At 37.6% G+C, this 26,124-nt stretch overlaps 1 protein-coding gene across 1 annotated transcript in view; it reads right to left on the bottom strand.

Moving 5' to 3' along the window:
* The window catches only part of LOC136817080 (uncharacterized), a 47,656-nt gene that overhangs the window by 4,805 nt on the left and 16,727 nt on the right, over nucleotides 1-26,124 (bottom strand). Inside the window, exons 18-41 of the mRNA XM_067073424.1 lie at nucleotides 25,833-26,075; nucleotides 25,167-25,427; nucleotides 24,118-24,764; nucleotides 23,305-23,474; nucleotides 22,210-22,520; nucleotides 20,501-21,570; nucleotides 19,479-19,823; nucleotides 18,209-18,567; nucleotides 17,137-17,373; nucleotides 16,507-16,707; nucleotides 16,065-16,192; nucleotides 15,470-15,621; nucleotides 14,849-14,974; nucleotides 13,176-13,385; nucleotides 11,813-11,968; nucleotides 9,649-9,824; nucleotides 7,423-8,664; nucleotides 6,794-7,013; nucleotides 5,897-6,149; nucleotides 5,105-5,309; nucleotides 4,394-4,555; nucleotides 2,199-2,379; nucleotides 1,623-1,765; nucleotides 543-788 (exon numbers count right to left, since the gene is read on the bottom strand). Coding sequence (XP_066929525.1) covers nucleotides 543-788; nucleotides 1,623-1,765; nucleotides 2,199-2,379; nucleotides 4,394-4,555; nucleotides 5,105-5,309; nucleotides 5,897-6,149; nucleotides 6,794-7,013; nucleotides 7,423-8,664; nucleotides 9,649-9,824; nucleotides 11,813-11,968; nucleotides 13,176-13,385; nucleotides 14,849-14,974; nucleotides 15,470-15,621; nucleotides 16,065-16,192; nucleotides 16,507-16,707; nucleotides 17,137-17,373; nucleotides 18,209-18,567; nucleotides 19,479-19,823; nucleotides 20,501-21,570; nucleotides 22,210-22,520; nucleotides 23,305-23,474; nucleotides 24,118-24,764; nucleotides 25,167-25,427; nucleotides 25,833-26,075 — 7,444 coding nt within the window. The remainder of the gene's footprint in view (nucleotides 1-542; nucleotides 789-1,622; nucleotides 1,766-2,198; nucleotides 2,380-4,393; nucleotides 4,556-5,104; nucleotides 5,310-5,896; nucleotides 6,150-6,793; nucleotides 7,014-7,422; nucleotides 8,665-9,648; nucleotides 9,825-11,812; nucleotides 11,969-13,175; nucleotides 13,386-14,848; nucleotides 14,975-15,469; nucleotides 15,622-16,064; nucleotides 16,193-16,506; nucleotides 16,708-17,136; nucleotides 17,374-18,208; nucleotides 18,568-19,478; nucleotides 19,824-20,500; nucleotides 21,571-22,209; nucleotides 22,521-23,304; nucleotides 23,475-24,117; nucleotides 24,765-25,166; nucleotides 25,428-25,832; nucleotides 26,076-26,124) is intronic.

The following is a 26,124-nucleotide window of genomic DNA, read 5'->3' as shown; positions in this document are numbered from 1 at the left end:
CATTGGTTTTGATTTGGATTGACCAACGAGGAAACCAAGAAAAAACAAGAGTGGCAAAATGATCTAATCTTTGTTAATGGACTAGAAATTCAAACGTTCTTTTGTGTTGCTTTGTATCCTTTCGATACAAGACACGATAAACGACGAAAATTCTTAAAAAGAAACGACTTATTTGCTAACTTTAAAAGAAAGCACTTTGATGGAAAGACAGGAGCTTATAGAGGTTTTTCATTTTTCGGTAAATAAAGCGACTTCCGCCATTATGGAAGCAAACGTTCGATTTGCACAAGGGATCGCCTCTACAGATTCGAACGTTTGCTTCCATAATGGTGGAAATTACGTAACATAAACTAACATGAGAAACGTCTATTTATGATATGCACTACTGATGACTTCATGAAATTAGGCAACTTTTCTGGTTTTTCTTCAACCCAATACGTCACTTTTTCTATTATTCAAGTGACGTATTGGGTGGAAAATTTCAAAAGTTCTCAGAAGACTCTCCAGTGGTGCATATCATGAATATTCTAAATCTTACTAACCGAACTGGTATTCCGACATTAGCTCGACGTATTGTTGTTCAGCGGTAACGGCGTCTTCAGAACAAGAAGCACCGACGTTGTCTGTCAGTGACGTCATTTCTTGTGACGTTGAGGGTGTTTCACCGTCTTCTTGTAGCTTGGCGATTCGTTGGACTTCATATTGTTCGACTTTTTGTAGGATAAATTCGGTTGTTTGATTGATGTCTGTGAGTAGAACGTTCAAGTCTTCTTGGTCTGGTGAATCGACTGGTGAAAAAGATTTTCAGATTGTTTTATAAAGTCTAAACACCGTAATACTTCGAATAAAAGCCCATCCTAAAAACTAAATATTTTCGGGCGTTTATTCGAAATAATATAGTAATTTTTATAAATCAAAACATTTTTCTTGAAGTACATGAAAAAGAATTTACTTGATTCAACTTCATACTTCATACAAAATTGCTTGCGAGATTACAAATTACAAAAAACTGTCTTTTTTATCAACTACACTCAATTCATGGCCTTCTAGTTTCATGACATTCTAGTTCGTGACATTCTACATCTAGTTAATGACATTCTAGTTCATGACATTCTAGTTCGTGACATTCTACATCTAGTTCATGACATTCTAGTTCATGACATTCTAGCTCATGACATTCTAGCTCATGATATTCTAGTTGGTTGAGTCGCAGGAGGCTTTGAGGCCTCTTTTCGCAACTACACGCTTTTTTTTATAAGAATGATGTAAATCCATTTCATCATGGATATTCTTAAATTTTTTGCGAAAATCATCCTAAAATATTCTTACAGCATTCTTAGCTTAGGATCCTAATTCAGACTAGATTTAACATTTACTACATACGTCTCAAGCATAAAATAGCATTTTAGTGAAAGGAGCGAGCCTTACTTGGGGGTAATTGAGAAAATATAATTGAAAATGCTCTAAAAATGGCATTATTAGCTTGAGTAGCAACATTCCGTGATTAGCACTATTCTAAATTTTTTTGGCTATTTTCATCATGGACATTCTTATAAAGGTATTCTTATAAAAAAAAGCGTGTATAGATAACGGCCGAGGAAAACAGAAATAAACATTCAAACCTTGAGTTGAGGAGTTTTCAGGGATACTTCCATTCTTATTGAAGGAGGCCAATTTCAATCTTGACTTGGTTGAAGTTCCACTGGTGGACTTTTTCTTCCCTCCGTCCAGTGTCTTGATGGCGTTGTCTAATTTCGTTGTCACTCTGTAGTAAAAATGATTTGGTTGATTTTACTCGTTTTTTTCACGTTTTCTGTTTAATTTATACTACTTTCCCTCTGCTATAAGCCCCGATGATGAGGGACGGACTACTACAGTGGAACCTCGAATCAGCGGACACCATCGGGGAATAGGGTCAGTGTCCGCTAATTTAGTGTCCGCCTTTAGAAACTTTTTTATTAGGATTTGACTAGGAAATAGCCGGGGAAAATAGAATAGTCCGCTAATCTGAGGTGTCCGCCTTCTAGAGTGTCCGAGGTTTTACTGTATACTACACTTTAAAAGAGCGTTGCTGAAATTATTGAGCGATGCGAAAGTCATGCATTCTAATCTCACTTTACTGCAAAATTGCTATCGTTATTCTGCTCAGTATTACAAAAGCCAGCTCCCACATCAAACCTTACATTGCAATCACTAACCTGAGCCTTGAGTTGTAGGTATCGACACAAGCTTTCAACTTGGTCAACAAAGAGACGATAGTTGATCCGCCCTCAGATTTCTTGTTCATCAATAAACATAGGGTGTGAGGGTGGTCTGCCAAAGGGCGGAGAAGGGATAAGACAGCCTTGTACAAAGGAATATGACGGGACATATCCAGTACTGAAAGGAGAAGATGAAAATAATTTGATTTTTCAGGATTGCTATTAAACATTTTGAGAAGATGAAATAAATATGGTTCTAAGGAAACTCAAGCAGATGTGATCTTGACATGAGTTCGGATATACAGAACCCATGATTGGATCACAAAGTGCCTGATAAAGGTTCATCTCCGAAATTACTGACCTTTAAATATCCCTGGAAAAAGCTCAATCCGCCATCTTTAATCGGAATCTTTTTGAAAGTGGTACCCGCAAAGAAGCCATTGGAATGTTAAAAATTAACGTTTTACGGCGCCAAATCATCAAAATTATTCCAGGAAAAGTAAATCTAACGATCTCGATGCATTTGCACCGCTATTGAGTAGTGCTACTATTAGGGTACTGCTTTCAAAAAAACTTCGATCAACGATTTTGCTTGGCGGGGATTGAGAAACTTTGTCCAGGGTGTAAAAAGGTTCATCTTCAAAACATGCTATTCCTGACGAACACTTTTGATGGTCTAACAAGATAAGCATGTTATAGACGTTTAGTAGTCTCTAAAGAAATAACCCCCCGGGGGGGATACTTAGGCAAATATACGGTACAGTATGTGCCGCCCTTTAGGGTACCTTTTTTAGATTTCTAAAGACCCTCTAAAGGTCGTTAAAATCAGAAAATAAAATTTCAGTGCTACTAAGGGTCGGAGAAATAGGAAAATTTAAAGTTTTTAGCTACAGAAAGATCGAAATTTGGTCAAAATTAGTCAAATTTGTCAAATAAGGGTAGTAAAATTCACAGAATTTTCCTTTGTTTTCTCCTTCTTAGTCCCGGTAAGGGTCGAAAGTCTGGGCGGTACCCCCCCCCCCCCCGTCAACTCGCACCACCCTAGTACCCCCCCCCCCGGGGAAATAACAAATAGACCAACCTAACCATTATAATACCAACGAAGGAAGTCTACTTTAACCCTTTCAGTCCCAGAGTTTTCACAGCTACTTTCCCAGAGCCGTAAAATGAGTTTTTGAATGCATTTACTCATGCTTCAATCTCTGGAATCACTAAACCTAGTCCTCTCAAGTTTTCACCCTTTTTCACTTATAGTATGAGAATCATTTTGATAGAAAAGAATTTGCAAAATGACGTCATCAGCGTGTCATGTGACCAGAGAAAGGCAAAAAAAAAATTGAAAACAGCAATTTTTTGCCATTCAATGGTAATTTGAAAAAATGATTTAAACCCATTCATTCTTCTGATAAATGTTTAGCACAACAGTATCTACTAACTGAAGAAAGAATTGTTTGATTAGCCCTCGTAGAAAAATCATAATGATTGATAGAAGTTGTAAAAAATCCCATTTTCGGCCTTACAGATTTTGCTTGCAAAAATTTTTGTAAAAGCTTTTGTAGACAAAACTTCTTACTCGAACAAGCTTTTTTCACGCGGTCTTTAGCACACGACGCGCTATCTTATCTTCTTTGAAAGCTGTTTAAAGACATCTCTTTATTTCCCGCCAAAACAACACAATTTGAAAAATAAATCAGGGACTGCTATGCAGCCCTCTGGGAAAAAACAAAGGGTCCAAAGGGACCGCAGTGCGGTCGCGTGGGACTGAAAGGGTTAAAAGGATACCATTACATGGTCGTCAAATACAGTAAAAAGTCTTCTAAACAAGAATACAAATAACTGTCGCTAATTCGAACTCGAAACGGGGAATCGTATTGTTCGGATTACAAAAAGTTTTGAATTATAGAGAGCATTCTGAGAGTGCTTTCTCCCTGACGGGAAGTGAGAATAAGTTCGTATTATAGAAAGATTCGAATAATAGAAGTTCGAATAAGCAAGAGTTTACTGTAATGTAATGCAGACATCTAAATCTTAGCAGAAGTGCCTAAAGTGGATTTTCACTGGAAGTTCCTCTAATAACTCTGCTTTTAAGGCAGTGTCTAAGAAAGTAACAAGCCATTTTAATAGCAACGAAGGAAGTCTACTTTAAAAAGATACCATTAATTACATGCTTTTATTTTAAGCTTTCAACGTACCAGAGTCGTTGTGTAGATAAGCAGAGATGATTTTGACAGTGGATGCAGCGGACATTTCTTCAGCGAAAGCTGACATCAATTTATCGGCTTCCTCTGAAGTTACTTCATCTTCCTCTTCTGTTACAGGAGTTCCTTCCTTCTTCTTTTCAGCTGTCAAAGGTTCTGTGAAAGTGACCGAGAAAATGGCTCATGAAATATGAAAAATAATATAATCTAATTCGAGAACCTATCGAAAAATCATAGTTACGGTTTTGAATTCTGTCAATTTTTTTAAATTTTTAGTAGATAGAAAATTTACACATTCGGAAAAAACAAACATAGATTTGCACAAATTCAAAAAATTGTGCAAAATAGCGTCTTTTCTCGGGCCCTTCTGAAGGTTGAATAAGGTCAAATGTTTTTTATAAGCATACAGAAATTTGAAAACAAACTCAGAGGGAGATGCTTAGGTAAAGGGCTTGACAAGGCTGAAAAATACATCGAAGAATGCTTATATCCCAACGGAAACTCCGAAAAGCCGTAAATTCTCACCCAAAAACAGGCAAAATCACAAAAATACATTTTTTCGTAGGCTTAAGGTGATGCTTAGCTAATCCTTAAATTTTTGCCAAATCTGAGCCTAGATATGCTTATAAGTGCAATGGTTATAAAAATCATGTACAGATTCACTTTCATTGAAAGGTAAAAAGATGCGATTAGAAAGTAGCTCACCAGTATCGAGAAGTTCTTCATTTTGAGGATGTCCAGATAATTGACTGGAACAACGTGGCGAATCAACTTCGACAAGTTCACTGGATGTATCTGTAGATAAGATTTCATTGTTTTCACTGGAGGATTGGTGTTCTCTCGTTTCACTGGATTTGTTTTCATTTGATTCCAATTCAGTGGGTGTGCGTTGAATAAAGGCTGTTAATACCTAACAAAAAGAAGCTTTGACGGATCAGAAAAAAGGATATCTGAATAGTTATTAATAAAAAATAAAGTCCTTCCGGATCCAGTCAAAAAAATTTCTTACATTATAATTAGCAGATATTCATGACCTTTTACTTGAGGCAGGTCATTTTCAACGTATGTATGTACAGTATCACAGTATTATTACAACTTAATTCTTTTTCCCAGTTTAACCAACTCTTACCAATCATTAACTAAGCCACATTATCTTTGCTCTTTGAGCCAATCATAAAAATTTATTTATTTATTTCCATATAAGCAACTCCAATTTGCTTAGCAATCTAGCTCTTTTTCTATAAATCTGCTTTGGCCAACCCTGATATTATACCATATTTATGCTTATAGGGTCAAGGGTTATCGTTTGTCATACTTGGTCTAAATAAAAAGTTTTTACGGAAATTTCTAGAATCTGATGGTATTTTTGTCTCGATTCTCCGTCCAATATATAAAAAGTTTTTACTTTACGAGATAGTGAACAAAAATTGGCTAATTTTAGGGCTCGAGCCTTAGCAGCTTGGATGCTTATTAAAAATGTGTAATAAAAAAACAAACCTGTAATATAATGACCATTTCTTCCTCTTCATGTTTCTTCTGTTTCATCGCTTTCTCGATGTCCCAACTGGAATTCGTCGAGCCCGTACCAAAACCTGTCCCCTTAGCCCAATAATTACTGCCACTCTCATTCATTCCGCCCATTGCCCCTGGCATCATTGACATGGTTGGGGCGCCCAACTCAGTCAACTGATTGTACTTGTTCGGCTTGGAGAGTTTTGAGGGCGGTTTTGATGCTGTAGACGACGTTGCCCTGCGAAAAGAATTTGAATAGAATTGTAAAAGATATAACATTTTCTACACAATCATAATTGTAAGTTTATCGTGGCTTATATCAAGAGATTAAAGAACTTGTTCCCAGCACCGTAACCATATATTGGATGGACAGGGTCAGAGGAGAGGTAATTCTTCTACCTAGTTTAAGTGACCGCCCTCACCGCCCTCACCGCCCTCACCGCCGAGGTTAATGAATCTAATAACCGAAAAACCAACAAAATTTCGCCCATTGTATGATAGCCGTGTTTCGAGACCGGTTAGCTCAGTCGGTAGTGCATTAGCCTTACAATTTAAGGGTTGTGGGTTCGATCCCCGGTCACCGCTAATTCAGCAAATGAGTAGCTTAGATTGGGTAATCTGATCTGGGTGATAAGTCACTGAGAGCTGAGAGTAGTTGGGGCACTCCATCTCATCACTAAATATCCCAGGTAATAATATAGAAACGGGAGTAGTCTCCCTCGACTCCAGCTTCGCTGATTACCAACAACTCTATACAAACATTTTGCATCCTTACCAGCTGGCACACGACGTTAGGTGAATGTTGTGTGCCAGTTAGGTTACGACTACATAAACGTACGTTAAATAAATAGGGAAAAATAGATGGATCAAAAAAATAATTACGTTGTTGACGAAGTTTTGCTGGTCTGTTGTTTGTTATCATTGTGAAAGTAAAGTGTATTTAAGTTTTGTAGCACGAATTTCACGACTTCTCTCTCGAAAGCCAGCTTACGGAGCTCGTAACCCTTATGAGTTGTACGCGTAGATAGCCGTAGAAGATCACGTAGTGACGTTAACGGGAGAGAAGGTAGATCTTTGGCAACCACCAATGAGCTGATTTGTTCTAAAAGTATGAGAGTTAAGATGACAAGTTTTAGTGGATCCATTAAGATATTTATTGTTATGAAAAAAAGCTTCAGAGGAATTTCAACTACAAACAGCATTTCTATTTTGCTTTACGATTTAAAGTGAGCTATCCGTGTACCGACATATTTTTTTGGCCCCCTCAATTCGATTAGCACGCCGGGGGCCATGACCTCCACAGTAGCTTGTCAAGTAACCTTAAAGACGAAAACTTCGAGAAAAAGATGCTTGCCCATCTAAAGAAATTATCTCAGGCTAGCTTTTTCTTCACAAAAGTGACAGATCTTTCCCCAACTAAAGTTTTACCTGATTAAAGATTATTAAAGTTTTCCTTTTCTCATTGTAAGAGGTTTTCACTAAAGTCAAATGAATTAAAAAAAAATACTTACGTCCTAGCTTAGTTTCCTTGACGCCCAGCATCAATCTCAAAAGCAGCTCAGCTTTCATTCCATCTCTCAAAAACACATCCGCATAGCCTGGAAGTGGAAGAATCTTGGAAAACAGGCTTATGTGATTGGAAGCGGTAGCACTGGCACTTGCTTGGTATGGAAGAAGTAGCGGCAGACCTCCCAGTCTAGCGAAACGTTCAAGCACAGTCAGCATCGAGGTCTGTTTCAAAAGGTTATTGTCTGGAACCACTGGTGATTTGACATCATTGTTATTAGATATTGAGTAAAGTAAAGTTGGCGAAGAACACAACTTCCCTTGCTCATACAAACATTGTAAGATTTGGCTAATTTTCAATGTCGTTGGAAGAGCAGAATCACTGATTTCCGGCAGATAAAAATTAACGGTCAAATTAGCGTCCGCAGTTATCCTCAAACTCTTACTCTTCGTGCTCTTCGTTGAGTCGGAATTTCGAGTTTTCCGTTTCGAGAGTGCGGCAGTACCAGCGTACAAAACGGGGTCGTTGGCGTACGTTAATGGGTCAATGTTCGCAGGTTTAGACGATGATGATGACGCTTCACTTTTTTCCTTTAACTCCTCTTGTGTAGCGGACGATGAAGAGAAAAGAGTGTTTCGAAATTTGAGTATAGTTTGAACTATATCCCCAACTGAATAAGACAATCGCAATTGTATTTGATGTGAACTTTGGAACATGGATACTGGATTGCGCATTTTGAAAGTGAAAGTGACGGTATCATCTATAACGACTAATTGATGAATGATGTATTTCAAAAAACCACACATGTAGGGTGTTTTAAAATCCTGAAGCGTCTCGAATAATAATTTGCAGAACGTTTCCTGTAGCGCTGGATTCAGATACAGGATCTTCTGGAATAGTCCAACTCCAGCTTGTAAAACACGGAACATGGATAAAGAATTTGAAGCCGGATTTTCGTTACCGTATTTGATAATCCATTTCAGGAGAGGTTGAATGAAGCTTTGTCCTTGATTAGTGAGAAACCAAGCACGTAGAATCAAGCTATCTAATAAGAACAAAGAGCGCCATATCTTCAAAATGTCCATCATTTTCTCGATACCGGCAACATTTGCCGTTGAATTTGGGTTGGCGAGTATACTTAAGAACGTTTTCGCCAGGTTGTCCATTAAACTGTAACATTGATCTCGGTTTTCCTTCGTGCAGCAGTAGAGGGCAGATAAACAATCATTCCGATGACCTGCTTGTTCTGAGAAAAATAAAAAAAAATAATGGGAAATCAAATCAGCAATTCATTTCAATAAATGATGACATCATTATTACAACTTAAAGGACATCACCATTTAACGCATCTCTTACCATTTACTTACACACATGGCGTTCTAAATCTAGAAGATTAGATTTGGAGAACGCCATGCTTACACAGCATTATCATATAAAAGAAAGGACAACTTTCTCTAACTCCCGTAAATTGCAATCTCAAGTTTAAGAGACACATATAATTTTAAATAATCTGATGTCTACAAGTGACCCTGTTTCTACGACCTTGAATTGAAAGGGAGATTAATTTAATGGCCCCTAGTAAGGCGGGGTTCCGAGTAAAAGTGGGTATCTCTACAAACTCAAAAGATAAGGTAATTATAAGCTAAAAAGCAGGCAATTTAGAGCAATTCAGCGTGTGAAAGCTGAAAATATCTTCAAAAATAAATAACGGGGGGGGGGGGGGGTAAATGAGAAGGGGGATCCGAAATATTTTTCGAATTACACGTTGTTTTTATTAGAACACCTAAAATTTGGCTGAGCCTGGATGTGCTTATTTTTTTAGCAATTTTCAGCCTGAAATGTTCTTAGATGCGTTCTTAAATTTTCAGACTACTCTAAATCGACAATATCATGCAAAATAAAGAGCACTTAAAATTGGTAAAATTTGGACAATATTTGACTCTCGATTTAGAAAATCCATTCCTAAGTTTGTTTAAAAATGCTTGAAAAGAGGAAAACATTTAGGTTTCTTGTCATTTTTTTCCAAACTGAGGCTGGGCATGTTCTTACGATGTTCTTAATTTTTCGACGAATTTCAGCCTCAATGTTCTTATAAACTGGGTTCTAATAAAAGAAAAAACGTGTAAGATGAAGGAGTTCCAATGGCTAACTTGTAGAATCAGGTGAATACTAAGCAATATAGGTCTTCCTTTCTTTCCCACACATATTGGGAATTAAATTCAAATTATACCTGATTCCTTTTCATCCCGGCAGTGCATCCAATTTTCAGCTTTGGCTATCAGTTGTGTGAATTCATTTGACGGTGTCAGAGATACGAGGATGTTCAATAATTGGCCGAGCGATGCTGCCAGTGTTTTGTGAAGCTTTTGTGTTGGATTTTCATTTGTTAACAACTCTTGTATTTTGCTAAAGAAAATTAAAAATCATACTGAAAGTGGCAGTTTCTGTCACCGATACTATAAATAAGGATCACTTATATCACACAAATAAGGAAGGTCTAAATTAAATTTTTCTTCCTAGAAGAATTGAATAAAAGTTCTTTCCTCTGAGCTCAGAGCCAGAATAGAATGACGTCAGTTGTCGGTGTCTGTGAGCATGTCAATAGAACACCTTTTAGAATACCTTCACTCATATATCATCCATCACATTGAAAAAGGACGTAACGTTGACGTTATTTACCTTGATTTCAGCAAGGCATTTGACCGTGTAGATCATACAATCTTACTCCATAAAATCGAGAGAAATGGTATAACTGGCAAATTACTGCAATGGGTCAGATCCTTCCTTACCGGTAGGACCCAACAAGTATCTGTTGACTACATCCTCTCCAAAAAAGCAGAAGTCATTTCTGGCGTCCCCCAAGGATCAGTTCTTGGTCCCCTTCTCTTCCTGATAATGATCCAAGATATTGACACTAACATCCTACATTCATTTCTATCTTCATTTGCCGATGATACACGTTTAATGAAGGAGATCTCTAATAACACTGATGTTCAATTTCTACAAAACGACCTTGATGTGGTGTATTAATGGACATCATTAAACAACATGCAGCTCAATGGCTTGAAGTTTGAACATCTTAAATACGGAAAAAATGAAGAACTGAAAGAACACTCAAGTTACCTCTCAAGACAATGGCTCTCCTATCGAAACCAAGATGGACGTGAAGGATTTAGGAGTCACTCTGGATGTTAACATGACATACAGCAAACACATCACAAACCAGATCGAGAAAGTCAAAAGTATCATTGCTTGGATCCATCGAACGTTCAAAACAAGAGAGTGTCAAGTAATGCTGTCACTGGTACTACCACACATTGACTATTGCTCCCAGCTGTGGTCACCTTCAAAAAGATATCTGATCCTACAACTGGAATCACTTCAAAAATCTTACCTGAATGGAATCCCTACACTTCAACATCTCAACTATTGGGAGAAGCTCAAAGAACTTAAACTATCCAGCCTGAAGCGGCGCAGAGAAAGATACAGGATTATCTACACCTGGAGCATCCTAGAACAGCTTGTACCAAATTTTAACTATGCTGAAAACAAAGGTGGCATCTTCAGTTACGATAACCAGAGACTGGGTAGAAAATGTTATCTAAAAGAGGTGAACATAAGGCAAAAAAACATATGGAGAGACTACCTGTCAGAAGAAGGTCCCAGACTATTTAATGCCCTCCCACAATCCATCCGTAACCTCAAAAACTGCTCCAAAACTAATTTTAAACATCAATTGGACCATTTTCTTAATTCAATACCGGACGAGCCACTGCTGCCAAATTACTTTCCTCTTAGGAGAGCTGATTCAAATAGCATCAAAGTCATGGTCCATCATCGGATTTCTCAAATTGGATGATTGTTGAGACGAACAAAGAAGCCTTCAAAAAGTATCAAAAAGTAAGTATATCACTCTCTCTCGAATTATCGAGCTTAGAAAAGTTCAAATTGTATACGTAGAACGATAAACTCGGTAAACGTACATCAATAGAACGTTCATTCTTCTGACTTCAAATATGCCAGGACAGAATGACGTCGATTGTCGATTTATCTGTGAACCATGTCAATAGAACACCTTCAAGTATTCGATACTGGCACACTTGGACCCGGTCCACTTTCCATTAGGCTTTTGGCAAAAGGCTTGATAGGTATGGTCGAGTTTCACTTGAGTGAGTAAGTCTTACAAACGCAGTCAGCGGCGATCCAAAGCTCCTCGTTCGATAGCCATCTACCCGAACGTAGGGGAGCGTGCCACTATTTCTCTATAGATTACTCCACTTACCCTCGATCCTTCTCTTTAAAGGGTTGATAAGTGTATAGTTGAGTAAAACCAAAGATATGGGCAACAGGGTTCCAGAAAGCCGAAAGAAAAGTAGTATTGAAAATTAACTTACGTTATCAGAGGTTGTTCATGACCTGTCGGCTTCATGTTTTTCATCAATTTGAAGAGCTTGGTGACGACCAATTGTATAAGGCTACTGACAAATGTGTCGTCCAAGTTGACTTCGTGTAAAAACACATGAAACCAATCCAACAAGTGAATGAACACTCTACAAAGAAAGGAAAGTAAGCAGAGTTAGATATGTACATATTGGTTTCTTAATTTTTAGTTTTGTCTCTGTGTTGATTTGTTGGTTTGCCATTTCTGCCGGGGGAGGGGAGCAGTCAGGCAAATTGACCGACGGGTATGTGCGGCGGTAAAGGGTATGTTTTACAAAATATCAGAAATGCACTGTAAGGGTGGACTTTTGATAAATGCACTGTATGGGTGGAAATTTCAGCAAATTTTGCTCGAAGATCTTGATTTTTTTGCTCTAAAAGAGTATAAATTTTAAAAAATGCACTGTAAGGGTATTAATTTCACTGATTTTTTTCTTCACTGTAAGGGTGCGATTCTAAAAGCCAATTTTTTCACCGCACATACCGTCAGTTGGTAAACCCACTGTCCCCCCCCCCGGGCACTTCTGTCCTTGTCACGTTGAGTTGGTGAAATGATTTCATTTTTGATTTATATGTTTTTGACTTTAAGGTGAACATGTGTGTTTCTGAATTTTATTTAGCTTTCTCACATAATATAGAGAAAGTAAAACTGCAAGGTGGTAACCACTAGGTTTTATCTGTAGACTGTATTGCGTAATAGTATTGTAATATTTACCGTTAGATTTTGGAGAAAAAAATGTAACATGAAAACAAAAATAAACCGTTAGATTCAAGCTATTGCAATGGACGAAGCATTAAACAGAACGTTCTAATGTTTCATGTCTGAAAAAGATTCAGTGGAGCCTCTTTAACTCGAACCCCTTTAACTGGAATAACTCCTTAACTAGAAAAAACTATATTGTCCTTTTAGTTAACAATGCCTTATGAACCTTACTCTATAACTCGAAATTTCCTTAGCTCGAACAAATTACTGTTCCCCGTGCGTATTCAAGTTAAGTAACACCTCCCTTCTAGCAGCTTCGGGTTTTAAAGTACAATGTGTAAAGGATACAAATCAATACTAGGGGTAAAGAATCTGAGGGAACAGGAATTAGTTGGGAAAAAGAGAAATTGGAAAAAGAGAAATTGAAATAATCAATTGAACTTGAGAGAACAGGCCATGCAAGGCAGGGCAGCGTCTGTTTTTTTCTACTAGTGTTTTTTCACAAAATATATTAGTTATTTCAGGAGGGGCAGCGTCCAACGTTAAAAGGGCATCAAAAGTGGCCCGGAGACGCATTGACTTCATGAAGAAAAAAAAAACATAGAACGCCATACTTTTCTTGTTCTTCTGAAGAGACAGCAACCACAGTGTCGTGTATCAGTTTGATTATGATGGACAGTTGTGATGTATTGTATAACGAAATTCTATTGGCGTTCAAAATGTTTTCTGTGGTCGTCTTGGTAACTTGGACAGCCACTTGCAGAGGAGTTGTACGCAAGAAGGTGCTGTTCGTGAAAATACCTCCAACCAATTGTAAACAATTCCTATACAATAATTGATTCAGATATTTGTTAGAAAACGGACTGACAAACCCGCGAACATCCCTAACAGACCATATATGTGACTTCCCTAGCGATTTAAAGTACCTGAAAATCAGACCGTTCTTGGTCCAGTATTACGAGTGGTCTAGTAGTGGTCAAATTTGTATTGTAGATCGGCTAGAAATGTGACCTCTAACGGTCCTGGCCGTTTCTAGACGTTCGTGGCTGCTTGTTAGACCGCCCCAGGCCACTAGTTAGTGATTTCTAGTAACGATTACATCAAAAAATTGTTGTAAAAGGATGTCGACCGGACGATCGGGGCCGGTCTTGAACCGGACGCTTCGCAGCGGCAGCTAAATTAAGGTTACAGATAGGGCTCCTTTGAAGAAATTTTTTTTTTTACATCAAAAAAAAATTTTTTGCTGTAAAAGATTCAAAATTTTACGGACCATCGAATGATGCATTTCCCTAAACCTAAAAGTGTATCAAAATTGCAAAAAATGCTAAAAACATTATCGATGTATAATCCCTATTGATTGAGCCTTTTATTCGAATTGTAAAAGAAAACTGTAAAGGGAAGTTTAAAGCGACGCTTCTTTCGATATCCCTATTATAAAGTCTTACAATGGAATAATGGTCTTTTTACTTTTCAATAAAAGAGGGGGGAATCTTTCGGTAAAGATAAAAAGATTTTAAATTTTGAAATATCTCAGAATCACAATTTCTTCAAAAATCCAGTGTACATACCAACTTTGAAAGGTTACTCTACAAGATCTGGTTGGTCGATATTTCTGAAACCTACGTCATTCTATTCAGAAAAGGTTGAATAGAAAAACCGTGCCTCCGATTGTTGATTCGAGGTTTTGTTGTGGAGAAAACTCGCTTTAAACGTGAAAAACCTGTTTTTTAACATCGCATAACATGAAAAGCTAAATATCTTTTGAATGGGGCGTGTAAATGATAAAGCGGAGCACGGTTTGGTAGGGGAGAACAAGGGCTTTCGAATACAAAAGGTTTAATTGAAAAATATTCAGTAGATTTTGAAGAGTAACTCGTCAAAGTTCAAAGTTCGTCTTTTGAAATCGCGTCATAATTCCAAATTAGAAAAATATGTCGAAAAAGTAATTACTTATTTAGAAAGCCATTGAATTGCACTTTAACCACTCCAGTTCAATTTCATCAAAGAAAGGATGCTAAACAATTAATGATACTTTTTAAAAATAATCAAATTGACCTATCTGTAACCTTAACTAGACTCGTAGCGGCCTTTTGGTAAAGTTTTACCGGTCATTTACTGACCCTTAAAAGACCGTCTAAAGACCGGTCCCATTTTCAGGAGTCATATATTCATATACCTTACATACATCGTAAGAACCTTAGCTAGACCAGGCTCTAGCTTTTCTAATTTTACGGAAAGTCCGCTAACATTAATCGTAGAAGTCTCAAAAGGAAATGAGCATACTTACTTTGACAAGAAAGGCATACATTTTAACATGGTAGTGATGCACGTTTCGAACGTCTCATGAGAGTATAATACTTGGCGAATGTTCCCTTTCTCCAGCAGTTGCGATAATAAAGTGATAAAGGGCTCCCTGATGAAAGTAAATACAAAAACTATGACTCCAACAAAATCGAATGAAATGATGAGCATTAGGGATACAATAGTCTGTACACAGACTCGCTATCTGCATTCTGCGGGTAATTTCAAAATTCATTACCGTAGAGAGTCTGTCGTCAATCTCTTTTCTCATTTGAGATTTTTCAGAACCGACCGCTGCGATGGAGAGCAGGTGAGAGAGGAGAGGTGACGAGAGAAGTGTTGCTATTTATAAATCATATTTCATCCGTACGGGACTTTTTTTATCAAACAGACAATACGCACAGAGTGTACTACGAAGCGATAAACGTGAGATACACTCTGGCACAGAGTAGGAATACAACTAGACATCGACTCAATTTTGTTGTAGTGAAAAATCTCTATTTTGAGAACTCAGAAATAAACATTAACAGCCCTTGTGTCAACCATTGGGTTGACCTTTTGGTTGATGTACTTTACAGATGCAGACGCAAGGAAGTAGTTCACTTACAATTGGAGAGGCTTCATAGATGAGAGAGTGAAAAATGAAGAGAGAGACGGTTGCTGTGTTTCTGTACTGAAAATAGGTTTCCCAAAAAGCTCGATCAAATTCAATTTGATGTTGTCTCCACCGTTCGGTCTGCACAAGCGAAGTTTCAAATTCTAAAAGGAAAAACAATAATAAGACGATTCTCTCTAATTCGAAACATTCTGTAATTCGAACTGAAAAATTGATCCCCTTAGCTGGGCAGTAGTGTAAAATGTTGTTCCTGAAAGATCAAATTAGAGAGAGGGAAATATATAATACGATATATACTATCGGGGCATTAAGCAGTGGAATAGTTTGCCTTCAAAAGTAGTCAACTCTTCCTCAGTTCAAGAATTTAAAGAGACCCTTAGTGTAGCGTGGAAAGATAAAAAGTTTGAATATGATTGACAGTGTCACTATTGTTGCATGCCTGTCTATATTATAACAGTGCAATATAAATTACTAACCAAATGCAGTTGCGTAGCATAAAAGATGTCACGGACCCTAAGGATAGGCCCCCTACTATACCATCTCTATCGCATAAAACACACATACATAAACTCTGTAATTGACATACCTTGCAGATAAGACTTTTTGCGAAATGAAGAACAATAGATTGTAATCCACCTGTATTGAGTTGCGGAGAGACGGTGATATAATCAGTTGAATTATTTCTTACTTCCGCCATCACCGCTGACGGTGTTCCTATAAAATTGGAAGGTTTTTTAATGTGAAAGGTCGTGTTAGCGGATTTTAAAAATAAGAGAGTATAAGTGGCAAAAACACCAACACTCCAGTAAATAACATGAAATAAAATGTTTGTATGAAATTGATATGAATAGATTTGATTGTAGGGCACGATGGCTTCAAAATGACATCAATCTTTATTATTTGTTCGTAAGGAGAACTATGAAACACAATCATTTATTTGGGAATTTATTTTTATCACTTTACGAAAAAGTCGTCAATTATTATCGCGCGAAAAGGAAACATTTTAATCCGATGACTTTTTCACTTACCAACCAGATAGTTGCCATGCATATGAATGACAATCTCCTTTAACATTACTTCTTCTTGAAAAGTTATGACCAATGTGATCCAACAATCATCGCCATCTTGAAAATGATGACCCCATGCAGGGAAGCGAGACCGTCGCAACGGTGATTTGTTGCCAAGCAACACCTCGGGACCAGGACTAGAGGGTGGACCAAATATTTTTGCTGAAACAAAGGGAAAATAATCACGAAATCATAATGATAAAAGAATTCTGATTTTAATCTAAATATGTACTTAAAAGGTAATACTTTTGAAAAATAAAAATATCAAAAGTAAAACGTCAACGTAAACGTAAACGTCGAGTAAAGCCCTGATTGGCTGAGACATGCAAAGATTACCTCATACTTTGGACATTTTGAAAAAATGTGCAACTTTCAGCCAATCAGAGCTTTACTCGACGCTTTTCGTGACATTTTTAACATGAATCTGCTAATAGGAAATGCGTGTAAAGACTTCACGGGTTCCGCGAATGTCACGGTTGAGAGTTTCGAGTCTCGCTATACCCATTGTTTTGCCAACATCAGAGCGAACGTACACTTGTTGCAACATGCAAAATGCATTACTTGAAATTTAAAAAAGAAAGGGATAAAAACCTTTAGAGGAAAAGTTTTCCAGAATTTCACCATCCTGATCTTTGTGTATTTTCTCGAGACCAGTCTTTTGATTATTATTGTTCGTGTTGCTGTTCTGTGAATTTGCATTCTTCCCACCCTGCTGCTGTTGTTGTTGTTGGATACTTTGCAGAACGGGTGAGTTTACGGAAACGTCCGTCCAATTTAAAGTGTTTGAGCAACCGCTTTTGATGATCTGTAGTAATTGATCTAATCCTCCTATATCGAGAACAAGAATATTTTTCTATCCAAGAAATGTCAAATGTTCTACCTACTTATGTGGTAAGTTCCAATTCGAAAATCTAGGCTGAGCAAAGACTCAAAAGATTGTCATTACTTATTAAGGTGGCAGTATAATCAAGAAAATTGCAAGGTGATGAAAAAAATCCCATCTCAATAGTACACCTTGCAAAATCACAATCAACAACTATTGGGTCACACTCAGTTGATGCATTTTAAAGATGCCTTTTCAAATGATTCTAAAGAGAAAAGCTGACTCACAGAAACCTTCCTCCTATCAAAATATCACCTCTATTCATGATATACACCATTGCAATGTCTTCTGACATTACAACAGCTGATTGGTTGCAAGTGATGTATTGATTGATTTCACGTCACTAACAACCAATCACCTGTTAGGCCCTTGTAAGACATTGCAATGGAGCATACACGTTTTTTATTAGAACCCAGTTTATAAGAACATTGAGGCTGAAATTCGTCGAAAAATTAAGAACATCGTAAGAACATGCCCAACCTCAATTTGGAAAAAAATGACAAGAAATTACAATTTTTTCCTCTTTTCAAACAGTTTTAACAGAACTTAGGCATGGATTTTCTAAAATCGAGAAACAAATATTGTCCAAATTTTACCAATTTTAAGTGCACTTTAGTTTACATGAAATTGTCGATTTAGAGTAGTGAAAAGTACTGAAAAATTAAGAACGCATTTAAGAACATTTTTGGCTGAAAACTGCTAAAAAAATAAGTACATTCTGGCTCAGCCAAATTTTAGGTGTTCTAATAAAAAAAAACGTGTATCAAATCTTGTTGTTACCTTTCGAGCTGAAGAAATGCCAAGCTTGTTCATTCTGCGTCAGCAAAAGTTTCATGATTAAAACCAAAGCAGAAAAATCAAAATCTTCATTTCTTGTTGCGTCTCCATGCCAGACCTCCATCATTAAATTACTCAGTGCATTGACCAACAGTGAGGAATATCCCACCTTTGCAGACTCAATGAAGGTGTAGAGAAGAGACGAGGATAAAGGATGGAGTTTGGATGCACTTTGGAAGTAAAACATCTCCTCGATGATGTGAAGTGATTTACAATGGATTTCGAATGTTTTCTGTAAGTCCGATAGTTTCTTGCTGTTTACAAACGTCCGAATCAAACGTTGGAAGATTGCTTCGACTTCCCTATGAAAGAAAAAAAATTAAAATAAAAAAGCTTCGCTGTTCGATGCTACGTTCCTTCAAGTGTTCCCTTCAGTTTTTGGATACCCGATACGGCTAGCCAGGGACCCCGTGAAAACAAAAGGAAGACACTGGAAGACAGTCTAAAAATCCTAGATTACTGAGCTATTCACGCATCGATTCAAAAGAAAAGAAAGGATATGATATTTCACTATTTTATTAGTGGGTTCACTATCATAGGATAGGAAGATCATCGCACTGCTGTCTCTGTCAACTTGTACTGGATACATAGCATGTGGTAACAGCACTAAACGACTCAGAAGAGGATGAAGACTTGGCCTTTCAATAAATGAAAAAAGTGTTTCGCACTTAAAAACCAAATTTCTCCTATCTAAATTTTTTGGATCCAAAAAACATTTTAGCTTGAATCATGAATAAGTTTTTAATTCTGATGAAATCTGCCGGGAAAGAACCACCTTAAAATTCTATATAACTTTTCAAAGTGTTCCTGTTCCACGTCAACATTTATTTTTGATAACTTTTGATAGCGCAGAGTTCTGTTGCAGCATCATCCAATCCATCAAAAAAGCCTAAAGTGGCTTCAAAACTATATTTAATCTTAACCGTTCGAGCATCGTGGAGGAAGGATGGAGAAGAGCACCCCCCCCCCCCCCAAGATGGATCCCGTAGTAAAAAGCAAAGCTTCCATGCTATTGGTCAAAAGAATAATGAAGCAACTCCATTGGCACGATCTGACGTACCGGTTGAAAAAAGTTGAAATGCGTTCAACTTTTTTTTGAGCGCGAGCTACATTTTTATGACGTAATCTTTTTTCCAAGCAAAAAGGATTGAAACCAAAAGGTGCGATCGCAGCGCGCAAATGGAGACCGGCCTTAAAGAAAACGATGGCTTACTGTGAGTCTGGGGAATCATCGAGAACTTTGGATGTGAGGATCTGATATAGTAGGTTTGTCAGCACCAAACATAATTGAACGTCTTCCAAAACCACGTGTGCTTTGCCTGTCAACCGACACTCTCCGTCTTGTAACAGAAAAACTGTCCGCTTGGTATCACCACGTTCGAAACTGGCCGCGTGTAGTAATGTTGCAGACTGGCTGATGAATTTCTCGAGATATTTGGACAGATTGACGGCCAACTTGGTGGTGAGTTGTTGTTCTTGAGTATCATGTGACCAAATGATGAACGAGCCGTTCAGGGTGATTGATTTGTATGTCTCCAACGCTTTCAATGTGTCAATGCTATGATGAAAGAAGAGGACGTAGAAAAAGTAGTTCCTTTAACTGCTCTATCTTTAGAAAAGCAAATAAGAGGAGGTCGAGTTTCCGTTCTTGGCACACGGGGGTGCACCCTCAGCAAATCCTAACGGGAAAGAGTTTTTCTTTATAGAAAACACCGAGGTTTTTCAATATGGCAAAAGTCCAAAGTACTACTAGAAAAGTAAAAAAACTAGAAATAAAAAACTAGGCAGAAAATCCACGAGTCTCTTAAAAGTAGCCGAAACATTCAGAGAAAATCTAACAGCACGTCTAAACGCATGTAAAGATTTTATCAGATAAAGTAAAGAGAAAACTTTCTGCTACTTAATCGTACGTTCGGTCAGATAAAATAAACAAACGACATTGTCTTTTGGCTATACATGAAAGAAATTAATGCACTATTACCTACCATGGATTTATAAAGCCCGAATAGCTAGATGGCGTACTTTTGCTGAAAAGTCCTACCTAAGTCATGTGACATTACAATAGAATTTCAGCGCTTGACCAATCAGAAGCGTCGCGGGTTTTCGAAAAGTAATAGTAACAGTATTTCTTCTGATATTCACTTTTTTTGGCCTGCAATGGCTTAAAGCACGACATCTAGCCTTTCGGGCTTTACAAATCTGTTACCTACTTGGAATGCGCGTTTGTTTACTTACTCTTGTAGATCAACTTGGACCATCAACTGCTTCAAAAGAACTCGTTCCGCAAAAGTCGGCTGAGAAAGAGACGCTAGCTTTGCGATGGATAATATATTTACATTGGTCAAACACACAGGTGATTTCGGCAGCTTTGAGGTATGACCACTAGACGTCAACTCGATTAATTTTAAGGAGAAGTGAGAAGCATAAACAGGTTCGGCTAAAATCGCATTGACAATCCTGTCGATAGCGGACTTTAAACATGGATTTGTGGTATCTCCCAAATTAACGACTAGCTTGACAACCTGTTCACAGAACCTCAGCATTGTATTTTGATCGGCAGCTTTCGGTGTGTTTTCAAGCAACGTTGTGTTGACAACGAACAGAACGACCTCTAAACATTGGACGGTGGTCGGCGAATGGTGATTCTCCTCCAAACATTCACAGAGATTATGAACCAGATAATCAACCGATCGATCCTTCATTGATTCAACTTCGTCGGCGAATGTCTTACAAGACGGAATCCAAAGTTTCTGACCTGCCCCCTGTTGAATGTCCATACTTTGATTGGTCCATATTGTCTTCTCCAACCCACTGATATTTGAGTTCAAAATCTTACTGAAATCATTCAAAACTGGATGGATGACGTCACATTCTGCGTAGCCAGTACCTAATTCGTCTTTATCGGAATTGGAAGTCATCTCATGAAACTTGTCGCTGGCTAATGCTCCCGTGTATTTCCCTTCCGTAACTTCAAAGAAATTCTTATGAATCGTTTTCTCTTTCAGCGCCTTAAGTTGCTCCAACTTAGAAGCAGGGCTTTGATTCTGCTGACCTTGCACGTCTTTCAAATCCGTGGTCTCTTTTTTCTTTTTCATGAGTGATTGAAGCGTTTTGTAAACACCGATTTGGTGTAGGACCGAGTCCTTTTGTATGATCACGCTTTTGAGTAATACATTGATAGCATAACAAACCCACTTCTCACGGCTTGTCATCGTATACCGAAGTAAATTGGAGATGATGTCTTTACTAAAGATGTTTTCCATGTGAAGAATGCTTTGACACCGTAACATTACCAAAGAACAGACCTGGAAGATTAAATAAATTTGTTTAGGACGTGCGAAAACCGGGATTAAAGTTGACGGTCTGTAATCAATTTTCGAGGGAGTTTATCGAATAGTAGAGCGTCGTTTAGGTGAGTTATTTGTTGACGTTGACTAATAGCGGAGCGTATCGAATATTATAACGTCGAATAAGAGAGTATTCGTTATTTCCCGATTAATCAGAGGGCCAATTATAGCTGTTGAGTTAATCCCGGAAAAGTCAGGACAATCTTAGTGCAGGAAGTGGAATTTTCTCATTCAATACGACAGTAGACTGCTAAGCTTTAGTTTAGACAGCCCACTTTTCGCCCTACCTATTCTAATTTTGAATTAAAGTGGGCAGATAGTTGGCTGTCTAAAAGTCAATGCATTGCCCTCTTTTGATGTCAATACAATGTCTTCTTTCAAACCTTTCTAAGCAAAGATTTTAACTACCAACTTTGTGCCCACTTTTCGCCTACTCAAACAATTATAATAGGCAGGGCATAAAGTCGGCCGTCTAAATTAGAGCTTAGGAATGAAGTTGTTGAAACCTTACAAAATAACAATTTGACGGAAAATAATCGAAATCAGTATAATGTAATAAAATTAAGTCTTTAATCTTTAATGACAGTAATAAGTTACCTTGCTACATAAGATCAATTGATCTCTATTGCCAGTATCCAACTTGGAGATCAAATATCCTAAAATGGCTTTGGTCACGTCAATGCAAATTGGTTTCGGAAGGAAAACTTGGCCGGTGATTTCTTTAGAAATATTTGGCTCTGTAGGAGATGTAGGTTCTTGCTGTGGTGATGGCGTTGCTTGACTTGTTGTTTGTGTCACCGAAGGATCTGGAAAGATGTCAGCCAGTTTGAGGATAGGAGAGGTCGGCGTCTCCGGTTGGTTGGAAAGGTTGTTGCCGAGAGGATTAAAAAATGACCAATCCTTGATGTCTAAAAAGAATTACATTATTGCAAATACTTTAGATTCAAGACTCCCGGAAAGTTTTGTCAGTTTGTCATAATCATATAAAACTGTCAAAGTATTTATAGCTGGAGAAAAAAATTAACTGGTAAAATTTCATTTTAAGAGGCAACACAGAAAAAACGCACGTCTTTTTATATGGAAAGAATATTTAAAAATCCTCCAGATGCTTAAAACGTTCAAAATGGGCTGTTCCATTAAATGTCCATACAGGGGGGGGGGTGAACGAACAAGGCAAGAAAAAAATGTGTGGAATGTGTGGAAAATGGCAAAATTTGCAATCGAAGGGTAAATTTCTTTTCATACCTCAAAAATCAGGGTGGACGAACTAAAATCAGTCTCTTTTTCCTGGAATTTATAGAATAACTTTTTACCCCTTGGGAAAATGAGAAAATATTCCTTTATACACATTCAATTACCTCCTGGAAATGTTCGTCCAACCCGCCTGTATGGACATGGAATTACCAAATTGGTGCTCAAGTCGGGTATTTTTCGGGAGTTTTTGTAGAAACTTTAAGGGCAGAAAGTTTCGCGGGCAGTCAAAAAGTCGCGAAATTTAGCAGTTTAGGAAACAGTGCAAAATTTTTCGCAAAAAGAAACTTCGCGTTTTTCAGGTTTAATTTCTTACCTGGCAGAAACTTTCGCGAAAAAGGAACAAAATCGCGAAAAACGTGAAAGTTTCTGCCCTTAAAGTAGTGATAACGCCAGATTAGTAATTCTCAAACTTTTCGAATCCTTTTAATAGTAGCAAACCTGGACTATCCAGTAAATAATCCAAAGCCAACAAGAGCCAATCCAGACTATTTGGATTGATAACCAAACCATCTGACTTGAGATACTCCTTCAGTTGTTGTAAAAGTTTTTCCACAATGATATTGAGTCGCTTGCTTGATTTCATCAATTTCATTAGTGTCGAAAATACTCTAAAAAAAGTGACAGGAAAGTGATTAAAAAGAAGGTTTAAATACCTTATCAATGGGCTAGGCACGAAATAAGTAAAGCGAAACCCACAAATCGACCCAAATTCGTAGCATTCAGAGGGCTCGGCAATTGAATTGAAAGTGGGAATATTATGTACCAATCATTCATAACCAATCAGCTGTTGGGTCTATTGTGTAATGAAATATTGCCGTACATACCATTAATAATTAGTTTTCTAGCTGATTAGAATTCTAGGCAACGTTCGAATACTCGCTATTCATAGTCAGTGGTTTTGTATAAAACAATACTAAATGCGTTGCCCTCTAATAAGGGAGAATGGTTTGTTTTATTTCTTTACGATAGAAAAGAGAAGTCATCAGCGATCCGTTAATTTATCTTCGCACGTTACTAACCCACAATAGAGCCCCTAACAAAGTGATAACCTTGGATAATCACTTCTCTTCTAAGCTCAGACCTTTAATAAGAACCGCACCTAAAAGCACAAATATTAAATAAGCGTTGCAGTGCTTATTTGAGGAAATACGGTAAAAGCTAAGATCGATTTCATAGAGGTCGATAGAACTGGGAAATATATTACTGTAAATAAAATTAGATTGATTTAGTCAGTAAAAAACATTGCATCACCTTTTCTTAGGGATTGGTACAACTGAATTGTATTGAAACACTTTTCGATAGATTTCTATCAAGCCATCCTCCCACCACTCCTCACTGCTGCAAACCTGGTGAAGAACCTTGGTGGCCGTCTCTTGAATATTTGTCATCCCGTACACGCAGAGTTGTGAAAACAAGTCCAGGAACTGGTCTTTGGTAATCAGTTGATGGTTACAAGGTTTAGGTCGGTCTTTAGATGATATGTAAATATCGATTGCTTTTAACAAACAATGTAGCATCAATTGTTGCGAGCTAAATGTTGACTCTTTGACTGGTACAACAGATTCGATATTCTGGTCGTGAAGTAACTGATCGACATTCAAATGATTACTCAAGATGTTCAAACATCTTTGAATGTGAGAACATAGTACAATATCTTTCTTGGTGTTGCCCAAAGTAACATTTACATGTTTGCTGGATCCAGACTTGCTTGATGTTAACTGGACACGGTTGGACAAAGGTTTAACCAGCCTGTCAACAGCCAATGAGAATCGGCAGAACAGGTCACTGTATTGTTGTTGCACCAACTCTAGGCTGTTGGTGTTTTCGTGTACCGGGTAACCATAGTATTGACCCAATGGGATGACAACACTGCATGATTCACCACCGATCACCACAATCTTTAAAGTAAAAAGATAAGAAATTTTCATGAAATTAACCCGTTCACTAAAACGTTTTTGATAAGATAGAAATGTATCACTTCCAGAAGACGATTACTCTGTACCTGAGTACAGAGTATCTCACGTATTACGCAGCGTAGTATGGTAACGAAATTTGCAATTTTCGTAAAAACTGGGTCTGTTTAAAGACGAGAAGACGTTAGATTAAGAAAACGCGTCGGCACCACCTTGTAAAAGAAACCAGCGAGTTTATGTATCTATGCTCTTATTTTAAGGACGATAAAAGGTTAATTACAATCGTTCTCTGCCAATTACTGTTTACTCAACGGAAAAGATAACAATCTCCGCCGAAGAGAAAATGAAGATAAACAAACTTGACTGGGGCAATTATTTTGGACATACCTTAAGGAACCTCAACTTGACCGGTTGAACCAGATTGGAAATAACAAGCGCGTGTTTATTAATGACTTCTGACGATGCGACCACCTGTCCATCTTCTGGATCTTGGTCATTTTCCCATGACGTCAGCGTGATACTTGACAGAGCTTTGCACGGTGGAATCACCAGATCTGTCAGGTATATTGGAACCTTGAAGTCAATGATGGCGTAATGGACAGAATAGACGTGCATTTTGTCCACCAGTAAACAACAAGGATTTGGAATCTGCAATGGAATGGAGATAGTGAAAGTATAAAGCAGAAAGGCCAAAAAGCAAAGTTCAAAATAATCATAAATTACTATTATTCTTTGTAGAATAACTCTTTGTCCTTTTGAAAGAAAATGTTATTAGTACGTTTTTTAAAACCTAAACGGTACATGTTTTTTATAAGAAGATTTTTGAAGCCTTCGGATGTTCTTAACTTCTTAATTTTAACTGAGTTTTAAGCCTAAAAATGTTTATGTTCTTATTTTCACCATTTTGTGGGTATTTTAGTCCATTTTCCTAAGAAATTTGGTGTTTTAGAGTCCACAAAGCCTTAAAATGTTCTTAATATTTTGACCACCAAATGTTCTTTTACTTAAAAAAACGTGTATTGCGAGAGAGAAATATCTAGGAAATACACATACCACATTTTCGTCAGCTACACCAGCCGCGTTGAATGTTTCACCACGATTGTGTTTTCCACCAGTAGCACCGCTGCCATCTTTAGTCAAAAGGGGTTTACCCGTTCCAAAACCTCCTTCACTGCCAAGAAAACCAGTAATTTGACCCATCAAGTCATCGAAAATGTGACTTTCTTCATCACCATGCTTCATTGCATTTAAGGCTTTTGCTTTGGCAATGGCACTCAAATTCATAGGCTGCATAGGCTGGAAGTTAGAATTGAAAACATGACTCGTGATTCTACACTTGTTCAAA

Source organism: Clytia hemisphaerica, unplaced genomic scaffold (assembly GCF_902728285.1).
Source record: "Clytia hemisphaerica strain Z4C2 unplaced genomic scaffold, Clytia hemisphaerica genome assembly, whole genome shotgun sequence".
Lineage (NCBI taxonomy): Eukaryota > Metazoa > Cnidaria > Hydrozoa > Leptothecata > Clytiidae > Clytia > Clytia hemisphaerica.
This window is presented reverse-complemented; position numbering and strand designations above follow the sequence as displayed.